Source organism: Geotrypetes seraphini, chromosome 15, assembly GCF_902459505.1.
Source record: "Geotrypetes seraphini chromosome 15, aGeoSer1.1, whole genome shotgun sequence".
In the NCBI taxonomy this organism is placed as follows: Eukaryota; Metazoa; Chordata; class Amphibia; order Gymnophiona; family Dermophiidae; genus Geotrypetes; species Geotrypetes seraphini.
The window spans coordinates 67,920,553-67,933,515 of record NC_047098.1 but is presented as its reverse complement, the minus strand read 5'-3'; the positions used below and the strand labels follow the sequence as shown (position 1 = coordinate 67,933,515).

The window sequence follows — 12,963 nt, the reverse complement described above, 5'->3', positions numbered from 1 at the left end:
AAAATAACACCAAGATATTTAAAACTGTTCACAAGGGGAACTGGTACTTCAAACAGAATTGGAATCAATGATAGGCTAGCCTGTTGCCCTGTCACCCAGCTCACATTCAAGATTAACCGATTTTGTATGTAGTCATTCTGTATACAATCCATAGAGACTGGCAAAACAAGGATGAGCCTCACTTCGGTTGTTGGAAAAATAATGGAAGTGTTGCTGAAAGAAAGGTTAGTGTACTTCCTTGAATCTAATGGGTTACAGGATCCGAGGCAACATGGCTTTACAAAAGGTAAATCGTGCCAAACGAACCTGATTGAATTTTTTGATTGGGTGACCAGAGAGCTAGATCGAGGACATACGCTAGAAGTAATTTACTTAGATTTCAGCAAAGCCTTTGACACGGTTCCTCATAGGAGGCTCTTGAACAAACTTGAAGGGATGAAGTTAGGACCCAAAGTGATGAACTGGGTTAGAAACTGGCTGTCGGACAGACGCCAGAGGGTGGTGGTTAATGGAAGTCGCTTGGAGGAAGGAAAGTTGAGTAGTGGAGTCCCTCAGGTTTCGGTGCTGGGGCCGATCCTGTTCAATATGTTTGTGAGTGACATTGCTGAAGGGTTAGAAGGAAAAGTTTGCTTTTTTTGCAGATGATACCAAGATTTGTAACAGAGTAGACACCGAAGAGGGAGTGGAAAATATGAAAAGGATCTGCATAAGTTAGAGGAACGGTCTAATGCCTGGCAACTAAAATTCAATGCAAAGAAATGCAGAGTAATGCATTTGGGGACTAATAATAGGAAGGAACCGTATATGCTGGGAGGAGAGAAGCTGATATGCACAGAAGGAGAGAGGGACCTTGGGGTGATAGTGTCCGAAGATCTAAAGGCGAAAAAACAGTGTGGCAAGGCAGTGGCTGCTGCCAGAAGGATGCTGGGCTGTATAAAGAGAGGCATAACCAGTAGAAGAACGAAGGTGTTGATGCCCCTGTACAGGTCATTGGTGAGGCGCCACTTGGAGTATTATGTTCAGTTTTGGAGACCATATCTGGTGAAGAATGTAGGAAGACTTGAAACAGTCCAGAGGAGGGCGACGAATATGATAGGAGGCTTGCACCAGAAGACGTATGAGGAGAGACTGGAAGCCCTGAATATATATACCCTAGGGGTGCCCAATACGTCGATCGCGATCGACAGGTCGCTCGCTTAGGCGACCCCAGTCGATCGCAGAGCGGGTTCCCTTCTTCCCTTCTCTTTTTTCCCCTCCTGACTGGCCCGTCTCTTGAAGAACGCCAGCCAATCAGAGTGCTGGCAGGGCGGTGTGAACGTCGGTGGCGTACCAAGTGGGGGGGCAGTCCACCCCGGGTGCACAGCCGGCCAGGTCCGGGTCCTCCTGCCCTTCCTTTCCCTCAGTCCGCGCTCGGGGCTCGCGTCTAGATTTCACTTCCGACGCAGAAGGGGGAGCCTGCCGAGCTGACACCATTCGGGCAGTACGAGACCAGGCAAGCACGCTCGGGGCTCACACCTGCCTATTACTGCCGCGGCAGATGGGGACTTGGGCAGCAGTCCAGCAGGGAAGGCTGCCGATGCAGCGCTGGACCGCCAGGAATGCATCAAGGTACCGGGGGGTGAAGGGATGTTTAAAATATCAGGATAGCCATCTAGGGAGGGAGGGATTTTAAAAGGTACTGAAGGTGGGGAGATGTTTAAAATACCAGGTTAGCCGTCTAGGGAGGGAAGGAGGGATTTTAAAAAGTATAGAGGGTATGATTAAAAAAGGTACTGGGGGGTACGTAGGGAGATGATTTAAGGTACTGGGGGAATGGGGGATGGTTTAGGGTACGAGAGAGGTATGGGGCCTGCCTGTCACTAGGCCTTTCTGCCTTCCGTGTGCCCTGTCCCTGCCTAGCGGCAGTGGTTTGGGGGAGGGCAGGGAGACAGAAGGAAAGAAGGGAAACAGAAAAAAAAGGGGGCATGAAGAGAGAAAAAAAGAAAGGGAGGCAAGGAGAAAGAAAGAGAAGGGAGAGAGGAAGAAAAAGTTGGGGGAGGGAATGAGGTCTGGAGGAGAGGAAGCATACAGGCTGAAAGAAGGGAAGAAAGATTGGATGCACAGTCAGAAGAAGAAAGTGCAACCAGAGACTCATGAACACCAGACAACAAGGTAGGAAAAATTATTTTATTTTAAATTTAGTGATCAAAATGTGTCTGAATTTATATCTGCTGTCTATATTTTGCACTATGGCCCCCTTTTACTAAACCGCAATAGCGGTTTTTAGCGCAGGGAGCCTATGAGCGTTGAGAGCAGTGCTGGGCATTCAGTGCAGCTCCCTGTGCTAAAATCTGCTATTGTGGTTTAGTAAAAAGGGGGGGGGGTATATTTGTCTATTTTGTATGGTTGTTACTAAGGTGACAGTGCATAGAGTCATCTGCCTTGACCTCTTTGAAAAAACCCCGGAATAGGAATGATAATTAACATTTTCTCAGCATACAGTGTGCTTTGTGGGGTTTTTTTTAAATTTTATTGTTGGTAGATCATTTTGACCTGGTCATTTTAAAAGTAGCTCACAAGCCCAAAAAGTGTGGGCACCCCTGCCCTAGAGGAAAGGAGAGACAGGGGAAATACGATTCAGACGTTCAAATACTTGAAGGGTATTAATGTAGAAAGAAATCTTTTCCAGAGAAAGGAAAATGGTAAAACCAGAGGACATAATTTGAGGTTGAGGGGTGGTAGATTCAAGAGCAATGTTAGGAAATTCTACTTTACGGAGAGGGTGGTGGTTGCCTGGAATGTGCTCCCGAGAGAGTTGGTAGAGAGGAAAACAGTGACTGAGTTCAAAGATGTATGGGATGAACACAGAGGATCTAGAATCAGAAAATATTAAATATTGAACTAAGGCCAGTACTGGGCAGACTTGCACGGTCTGTATATGGCCGTTTGGGGGAGGATGGGCTGGGGAGGGCTTCAATGGCTGGGAGGGTGTAGATGGGCTGGAGTAGGTTTTGATGGAGATTTTGGCAGTGGGAACCCAAGCACAGTACCGGGTAGAGCTTTGGATTCTTGCTCAGAAATAGCCAAGAAGAAAAAATTAAAAAAATTTAAATTGAATCAGGTTGGGCAGACTGGATGGACCATTTGGGTCTTTATCTGCCGTCATCTACTATATTACTATGTATTATTTGTGTGAGATTTCTCCCTTAAAAAATAATAGAAAAGGTATTGTACAATAAAAAAAAGCCCTGAAAGATGTCTCCCAACCATGTAATGCAGCGTTTTGGATGTGACACAGTAACACCCTCATGGTATGACAGCACAGCAGGGTGGAAGGTTTCCATTCACACTGTATTATGCTGCAGCTGTTGGCTTTTTTTGAAATCTTGGAAAATTTAATAAAGGAGGTGCTCCCATTATAGTCATGTAGCAAGAAACTGAGACTATTCTCCTTGGGAAAAGGCCATGCTTACGTAAACTGAAAGAATAACATTTCCATTCTCGTTCTCCTGCATCTGCTATTCTTTGTCCCTTTACTGATCATCCTTATTCTTATTGTTTCTTCTCTTTCTATTCTCTCACTCTGCACTCTCTCTTCTGTTTTTCATAAGTATATAAGCATTGACATACTTGCACAGACTGAAGGTCTATCAAGTCAAGTAGCCTTTTTTCCAACAGTGGCCAATCCAGGTCACAAGTAATTAGCAGATGTCAAAGAGTAAGAGATTCCATGCTGTTTATCCCAGAAATGAGCAGTGGATTTCCCCTTAATAATGGGTTTTGATCACTTTTGGTACCATTATGTAAGAAATAGCATCGCCATGTAACACCACTTTTGCTGCTTCCCAAAGAAGCACCAGATCACTGCAGTGGGCCTGGTTATGTTCCTGATATTCCTTTAATTTCTGTAATAAATATTCTCAATAGCTTTGGTCCTGAAATATTCAGATGGAAATTTCCATTGGTAGGAGCTTTGTGACTTATCCCCAAGGTTCATTGTGATCCAAGTTATCGTGTGATTTGAAATGCAATAGGAACCATTCTCTGCCTTAGGTGCACATGAAAAAGTCGATCTAGACACTGAAAGATAGCCAATTCTAGATTACATGTCATGGTCCCAACACTCTCTCTCCTTTGAAGTCCATTCCATCCATCAGTTCGCTCCCATACCTCTCCAAGTAGCAGTCATCTTCGGACCCCCTGATAACATCCCGCTCTTCCTTCCTTACCGACTTTGACTCCTGGCTCTTCTTCCTCGATCCCTCAACCCCTTCCCTCATCCTTGGTGACTTCAGCATTCATATTGTTGACCCCTCCGCCTCCAGGTTCCTTGTCCTAACATCCTCATTCAATCTCCAGCTGTGCTCCACCACTCCTACATACCAGAAAGGACGCTGCCTGGACCTTATTCTTTCCTCCAACTGCTCAACCACCAGTTTCTGCAATACTATCTTTCCCTTCTCTGACCATCACCTGTTAACGTTCACTGTTCATCACCCCCCCACCCCCACCCAATCATCAACACATTCAGGAACTATCAGGCTATTGACTATGGAGCCCTCATCCCATTCCTTAACTTCAATATCATGCAGTTGTCAATTAAGCCGTCCTCTGCTATAATACCATTCTCTCCTCCACTCTAGATACCCTTGCTCCTCCAATTTCACATCCTGTTAGGTGTGCCAAACCCCAACCCTGGCTGAACTCCTCACATCCGCTACCTGTGCTCGTGTTCCCATTCTGCCAAAGTGAGCTGAGTGTTGGATGACCAGGAAGAGAGGTATAATTGTTATATTTCCTGGTTGTTGGTTGGAGCTGATAGAGTAATCTCTATTGACTAATCAAGGTAAAAGTTTCAAAAGGGTTCTTTAATCAATTAAGTATTGTGATAGATTTACTAATTAAATAATAGACCTCCATTCTATGAAATTAACTGGTAGCAGATTAGGAAAAAAATATTTTTCTTGCAATATGTAATTAATGGAATGTGTTGCCAAATGTGATCAAAGTTAATTTTATAGCTAGTGTTTAAAGAGATTTCTAAAAAATAATTGGCAGATACATTAACAATTATTAGGCAGACTTGGAGATTGCCATTCCTTACATGCGAGAATGAGCAATAAGTAGAATTTCCCATTTGCATCTGTCAGATACTTGCTGTTAACTTGGGACCCTTTTTATCAAGCTGTGCTAGAATTCCTATGAGTGTTGGAGCACTTACCTCACCTTCCCACACTAAAAATCTCTAGTGCAGCTTGATAAATGGAGGGTTAGATTGGCCACTTTCTAAACAGGATGCTGGGCTCGATTGTTTTGGCCCAGTGTAACTCTTCTAATGTTATGCCTTTTATACTTTCTTCTGATTTGGTTCCTCATTTTTTCTCTGCAGAAACCAAGGAGGAATTGGAAGAATTAATGTCTGATATTAAAAAGACGGCAAACAAAGTACGATCCAAATTAAAGAGTGAGTATCTGTATACTACTACTCTCAGAGATGTACCTTTATCACAGAATTTCTGTTCTAGTGCAATGTGTCTAATGGTCTTGAATGCTAGGGTTATGCATCTGAACTCGCAAGTTGCTTGCAGAATGCTGTCAAATCATCTTTTGAACTCTGCCTCCTTCCCAGGGAGCTGCTCCTGCCCCCTCAGTTTTTTCTGCAGCTAAGTTGCTCAGAACTGCTTCTGCAATTTATTATTTTCAAATATTTTTCTAAGTGTTCGGTGAGAGGCCTAGTGCCAGAGGTTTTCATTTGTTTGGATCTCTGCCTGGGAGAAGATGGTGCTGCTAGCAAGATCAGCCCTCTGGAACACCTAGCTAACCAGCCTGCTTTTGTATTTTTTGAGCGCAGGGATCGTCCCTTGCATAGCTGCTCACATCCTTGATTTATCAGGAGTTTGAGTGTAGGCTTGGCCTGGATTAATAGTGGGCCGGCTGTATGGTCCTCTCCCCTTCACAGCACAAGGTTTTCTGTGGGTTGAGGCTCAGATCTCAATCCAACTGGCACCCCAAAGACCAATTGCATCTTGCGAACATGTGAGATAGAGTTCTTCTCCATTTATCCCAAGCTGAAGCAGACAGGCACATGGCACAGTGAATAAGACTATTATAGTCTATGGGGAAAATCGGAGATGTCTCCAAAACTGAAATTTAAAGGTTTCTGCAGCCAGAGCCAAGGTCTCCCACCTGTAAAACTCCTTTCCTTGCAATTTTTATAATTCAGTAAAGTTCCCACAGGCTATTATTGGTGTGATTTTACTAGCGGCGGCCATCTTGGATTTTAAACTATCTTTTTTTTTCTAAAGTCTCCATCTGTCTCAAAACCCCTCGATTTTACTTAAAATCAACAGGGACAGACCTCTCAGGCCTTCCTACTCCTATATCATGCCAGGTTGCACTGGATGACTGACAGAGAAGTGTCCATTTCCCGCCTGTGATGGAGTATGTGGGGGAAGGGCGGGAGCCTTGGACTGAGCCTCATCTGAGTCCTCCAGTGCAGGGGATCTGCAGGAGGCACATTGCCAAGGAAAGAGACCCTTTTCAGAGCCCACCAAAGGTGCATTTGCCAAGCGCAGATGCACATTGGCCATGGAGCCCAGGAAAACCAGCAGAGGGTCCCTGTCGGGGATCTTGAGACCCTCCATACAATGCTTTACCCTGGATATTGTGAGCCAGGATGTCTAATTGAACTGCTGAAGGTCCTCATTGTATGTGTTCAGCACGACGGAGGCGGTGGTACAGGGAATCTCCCCTCAGCATGCGCCCCGACCAGACAAGGATGCAGGGATCTTCAACAATAATTAACACCATAATAACCCTGAAACCAAGCCCTGATCCACTAATATAGTGAATACGAGGACCTGTGGCTGAAAATATGTATAAATGCAAACCACAAAAAAGGAAGGATTTAATAAGGTCCAGGACAGGCAGATGCGATTGCACAAAAGTAGTAAAAAATCTTTGAGTAATTTACTGAACCACGTTTTGAAAAGAGTATAGGTACTTTTGAAAGCTGCGTATCAGGGGAGGCTGATCAACAAAATGGATGAATGCCGTGGGAAAGACTAAGGATAAGTCCTGCTGTGATGACGTCGGGTCAGGAGAGGTGCAATATTATGAGCGTGACTGTGAGTTTTTCGAAATATCTCTGTCAACTCAGTCACGCTCATAATATTGCACCTCCCCTGGCCTGATATCATCACAGCAGGATTTATCCTCAGCCTTTCCCGCAGTGTTCATCCACTTTATCAGTCTCCAATGATATGTAGCTTTCAAAAGTATCCCCATTTCACAGCGTGGCTCGATAAGTTACTCAAAGTTTTTTTTGTTTTGTGTTGTTTTTTTTTTACTACTTTTGTGCAATCACATCTGCAGTTTGTCCTGGACCTTATTAAATCCTTCCATTTTTGTGGTTTGCATTTATACATAATTTCGGCCACAGGTCCTCGTATTCACTATATTAGTGGATCAGGGCTTGGTTTCAGCATTATTGTGGTGTTAATTGTTGAAGATCCCTATGTGATCATTTTGATTTTGTTTTTTCGTGGCTTGGGTTTTGTTGGTTGTTCCTCTGAGCTCTTCTTCCCACCAGGTACTATTTTGAGGCCCTCGATATTTATCATAATCACAAAAGTTAAAACCATTTCTTGATCATCTGTCTCTTTAGCTATAAATGATAATATTATTATTAAGACTTAGCCAAAAGGAAAGATTTATAAACTAGAAAGAATTTTATCTCATGCAAAATTGTCATTTCTTTAATAAGACATGAACTATTTTTTCTGTGGCCCTCCGAGTACCTACAAATCCAAAATGTGGCCCTGCAAAGGGTTTGAGTTTCAGACCACTGCGTAATGTTTGGGTTTTCTTCACTTGCACTCAAGAGTATCTAATCCGTTAAAGTAACATCTTTACCTTTTGGACCTGCTCTTCTGAGTATTTAGTATGTTTTTAGCCCATTCATTCCTCTTTTGATTGTGGCCTCCTATTTCACTATTTGCCACTCGGTACACTCGCATCATGCTCTTTTCAAATACATCCCATGGAGTTTTTTATCCCATGCTACCCTCCATTTTGAGGGGTACTGTTATACCGTATTTCATTGTTTTTGTCTTCAGTTCACAAAATTTTTTCACTCCAGTATCACATGTTTTATTACCATTTTGAAACTATTTATGCACATGCTTTTAAGTGTTTTACCTTAGTCATATTTATTTATATTCATTTTTATTCGCTTACCATTTATCTCACTTTGTGATTCTATTCCCATAAACCTTAGAGTATTTTGTTTTTCATTCTATCATTCTTTTTAAGGCTCTTTTGTAAGTTTTTGTGGCCCATAAAGGAAATCCTTGATATGTATGGCAATAGCATGCCTATTCAAAATTTGGTCTCCTCTTTACCTTTCATTCTCAGATTTCATGCTGTATGGTGTATGTTTTATCTAATCTGATAATCTCTTATGTAATTTCTTTTCGGTGGAACCTCTAAATCAGTGTTCTTCAACCTTTTTACAGCCGTGGACCGACAGAAAAAAAAGAATTTTTGTGGACCAGCAAACTACTAGGACTAATTTAAAAACCCCGTTTCCGCCCCATCTCCACGAGCTCGGTCCCCACAAATCATCTGATCCCATCCACACAAGCCTCAGTTATGATTTTATATTGAATGTATTTTATTAAAGTATAAAAAGAAACAATATTCTGTACAATTGTCATTTTATAAATACAAATAATTCAGAGCAAGGATCAACAAAACCCCTGTCTCCCCTCCCCTTCACATATATCCCCTCTACTATCAAGAAAACTGAACAAGCCAAATTATTACAGAATGCTACACAGAAATATGCTAACAGAATACTGCAGTCACACATGACAGGAATAGTTTTAGGGGAGTGCAACTAGGGCAACTGCCCCCTGGTCAGAGAGCGCCCTAAGCCAGCTGGAAGCTAAAGAAGCACTTCCTGGGTTTTGCAGTCCCCAGTTATGTCTAACACCAGCTCTAGCAGGATATATATTTCAAATCTGATATATTCTAATCATAAAATAGAAATAAAATTATTTTTTTCTACCTTTTGTTGTCTCTGGTTTCTGCTTTCAATCTTCTTTTCACTCTCTTCCTTCCAGCGTCTGCCCTCTCTGTCTCTTCAATCCAGCATCTGCCCCTTCCATCCACTGTCTGTCCTCTCCCCCTTCCATATGGTATCTGTCTTCTTTCTATGCCCCTCTCCCCTTTCCATCCAGCTTATTCCCCTCTCTCCTTTTTACATGATTCATTCCAGCTTCATTGCTCTCTTCATTTTTATCTCTCCTACACCAGATCTATCATCGTTGTCCCTCTCTGCTTATTTTTCTGCTGACCCCTTCCTATCATCAATCTCTCTACTTTCTCATGCCTGTGTCTCCCCTTCCCCTCCTCTAATCTCTCTGCCAGCTGTTTCCTTCCTTTTTTCATTCCCCCTTCCCTCCTCTTCCTGTCCAGCAGTAACTCTCTTCCCTTCCTCCCCTCCCAGCAGCATCTTTCCTTCTCCTTCCTGCAGGTCCAGTAGCAGCTGTCCCTTTTTTTTCCCTTGCCCAGCAGCTTCCCAGATTCCTTTCCCTCCTCCCCTCCCAGAAGCATCTCTCTTTCTCCCTCTCCAGTAGCAGCTATCCCTTTTTTTCCCTTGCCCAGCAGCTTCCCAGATTCCTTTCCCTCCTCCCCTCCCAGCAGCATCTCTCCTTCTCCCTTTCCAGTAGCAGCTGTCCCTTTTTTTCCTTGCCCAGCAGCTTCCCAGATTCATTTCCCTCCTCCCCTCCCAGAAGCATCTCTCCTTCTCCTTCTCCCTCTCCAGTAGCAGCCCTTTTTTTCCCCTTGCCCAGCAGCTTCTGATAGTGGCTTTCTTCCCTCCCAGCAGCTCTTCTTACTTCCCAGCACAGCGATTCAGGAAGGCAGCCTCAGGTCCTTTGTTGGGTCGTGCCGCCTCTGAGGAAAGAGGAAGTTGCATCATCAGAGGCAGCCGTGACTCAGCAAAAGCCCCGAGGCTGCCTTCATGAATCGCTGCGCTGGGAAGTAAAGGAGAGCTGCAGAGAGGGGAGAAAGCATGCAGTAACCACCTTACTCTCTCACTCATCCTGCTTAATGTAGGAAGCAAGTGTCAACAGTTCCATAAGTAGTACCTTTAAAGATATAGCTAAACATGTTGTGTGTTTTTAGGCTTAAAATTTGCTTTAGGCTTGTTGCTAGAAAGTAGTAAAATGTCTTTCACCACTGAAGATAGGAAGAGTGTGGGATGGTGGTTAAAGCTATAGATTCAGCACTCTGAGGTTGTGGGTTCAAACCCACGCTACTCCTTCTAACCCCCCATTGCCCCAGGTGGAGGAGAAGGTTAGCCAGAGGAGAGCGAGGCAGAATGAGACTTGAGGTCAGTTTTACCTTCCAGGGAAGTTACCAGATTGGGATTTAGGTGGTGGTCCAACGGTCCCATAACTGGAGCCATTGGGGTGACTTTTGCTTTCCACTTTCCCATCTTTTTCTCCTTATTTCTGTCCTGTTACTCCTCGTGGCTCCGAAGGGGCTCAAAAGGGGCGGGTCCAGCCCCTTCGGACACGCATCCGCTGGCCACTTTCGTGGCGGTATGGTCTTTTTAAAGTCCGGAAAAGGACCTCCCCTCCCGAATCCAACAGACGTCAGGTAGTAGCTGCTGGGGTGCCTGCCTGCAGTTCTCTCCTCCCTACAGGTATGCAGCAGTCCTCTCTTATATTGGCAGGGCATCTACTGATGCCTAAATTTAGGCGCTGGTTAAAGAATTTCCCTCTAAGTGACTTGCCCAGAGTCACAAGGAGCAGGCTAGAATTGAACTAGCAACCTGAGGGTGCTGAGACAACAGCTGTAACCACTAGCCCACTTCCTCCACTACGTATATTGTTGCATAAAAAGAAAAAAAATAATTTTCCACTGTTACTCTCAGACTTCATTATTTAAAATCCGCTTGCAAAGTATTAAATAAAAATGTCATTATTGTCCTTGTTTTTCAGGTATTGAGCAAAGTATTGAACAAGAAGAAGCAATGAACAGATCATCTGCTGATCTGAGAATAAGAAAAACACAGGTAAATCCATTCTCTGCGCATCAGATATTGAGGTGCTAGGTTTAGCAAAGTTTAGTACTTCTGCTGTGGGATAAATTTTATGCACTAAAGTTGCCTTCAGTATAATAAAGATTTGGGTGCACAAAATATTCACTAAATAGTAAGTAAAGGAGCACTGCCTACTACCATATCTGATCAAACAGATAGACCTTATAAGGGAATACTTGATTGGTTCAGCTCTTTTCTTTCCAATCGATCATCTATAGTTACCTTTAATGACACTGTCTCCAAACTTTATACTCTTAACTATGGTATTCCTCAAGGATCCATTCTATCTCCATTATTGTTCAATATTTTTCTGTCACCTCTACTAAGTCTATGTCAGTCTATAGGCTTCACCACCTTTCCATACGCCGATGATATTCAGCTTTCATACCCTCTAAATCCAGAAAATAAAGAGGAAAAACTTGAGAGGGTTAAACAATGGCTTAATTCCAACATGTTAGCTTTAAACATACAGAAAACAAAAGCTTTACTTTTTCCATGGAAAAAGGGAATAAGCTTGAGTGCTTCTTTTATCCTGGATAACATTCACTTGGATTTGGTAACTTCATTAAAAATACTGGGAATCCATTACATTTATCTTGGTGGGGGAGAGTCCAAACTGTTAAAATGATGATATTGCCTGTGGTTTGCTATCAAATGGGTATTATACCAGTATTCTTTCATGGATCTTTCTATAAAAAATTGAATTCAATAATTACCAAATTTATTTGGCTTGGTAAAACTCCCAGAATTGCTTTAGTATCTTTGCAAAAACCAATTAAGGAGGGTGGGGTAAATTTTCCAAATTTTTATAGGTACCATCAGGCCTATATTTTACGTCAAGGTATGTATTGGGTCCTCCCGGAGCTCATTGAATATACTCCAGATTGGTTATATTTGGAATGGCGTCTCATGTTTCCTTTACATCTTTCTCATGTTCTCAGTATCAAGATGCCCAGATTATACAAAGAAAATAGAATTTTAATAGATACTTGGAAAACATTAAGATTCGTTAGTAATTTAACAGATATCCCTATTAATAAATCCACTAATCAATCCATATGGCTAAACTCCAAGATTCAAATTGGCGGTTTTAAGATCGTCTGGAAACATTGGATAATTGCAGGAATTAGAAATTTAAATGATGTCATTTCTAATGGTAAACTGTTGGATTTTACACAATTGCAACATAAATTTGGGCTTCATAAATCACAATATTTTCGATGGTTGCAATTGAAGCAGGCTATTCAAGCTGGGTTCCCTGACTGGAAAAATCTTAATACTCAGTCCAGTTTGGACTTCTTATGTTTTCAGGCGGACTTTCTGGGTCACCAGGCTGCACAGTGGTATAAATCTATTAGCAATTTGGTTTAAAAAAACCCTAAAAATGGTCTGAGGGATATTTGGAGCATTGAGATTAAACATCAGATTTCAGCATCTCAATGGCCACAAATTTGGTCTTGGAGAATGAGATTTACAATGTCAGCGTCTATGAGCCAAACTTGGTTTTTTTTTGTTATATAGAGCTTTTTGGACCCCAGTTAGATTACAAAAATTAAATAGTTCCTTTTCCAATAAATGCTGGCATTGTAAATTGGAGATAGGGACTTTGGACCATCTTTTATTTTACTGTCCCCATATCTTAGCCTTTTGGAACTCAATCTGGGATCAAATAAATTGTTTATTGGAAAACCATGTAGCGTTATCTTATGATACTGTGATATTTGGAATGTGTATGAGAAAAAAGAGTCAGATATCATCGAGTAATAATAAACTTTTAATGATCATGACTGGAGTTGCCATCCAACATATTACTAATAACTGGAAAGATCATCCGCATCTGGAATACTGCGTTCAGTATTGGTCACCGCACC

General features: G+C 42.5%; 1 protein-coding gene across 1 annotated transcript in view; it reads left to right on the top strand.

Moving 5' to 3' along the window:
* The window catches only part of STX1A (syntaxin 1A), a 145,248-nt gene that overhangs the window by 76,477 nt on the left and 55,808 nt on the right, over positions 1-12,963 (top strand). Inside the window, exons 4-5 of the mRNA XM_033921657.1 lie at positions 5,369-5,443; positions 10,992-11,065. Coding sequence (XP_033777548.1) covers positions 5,369-5,443; positions 10,992-11,065 — 149 coding nt within the window. The remainder of the gene's footprint in view (positions 1-5,368; positions 5,444-10,991; positions 11,066-12,963) is intronic.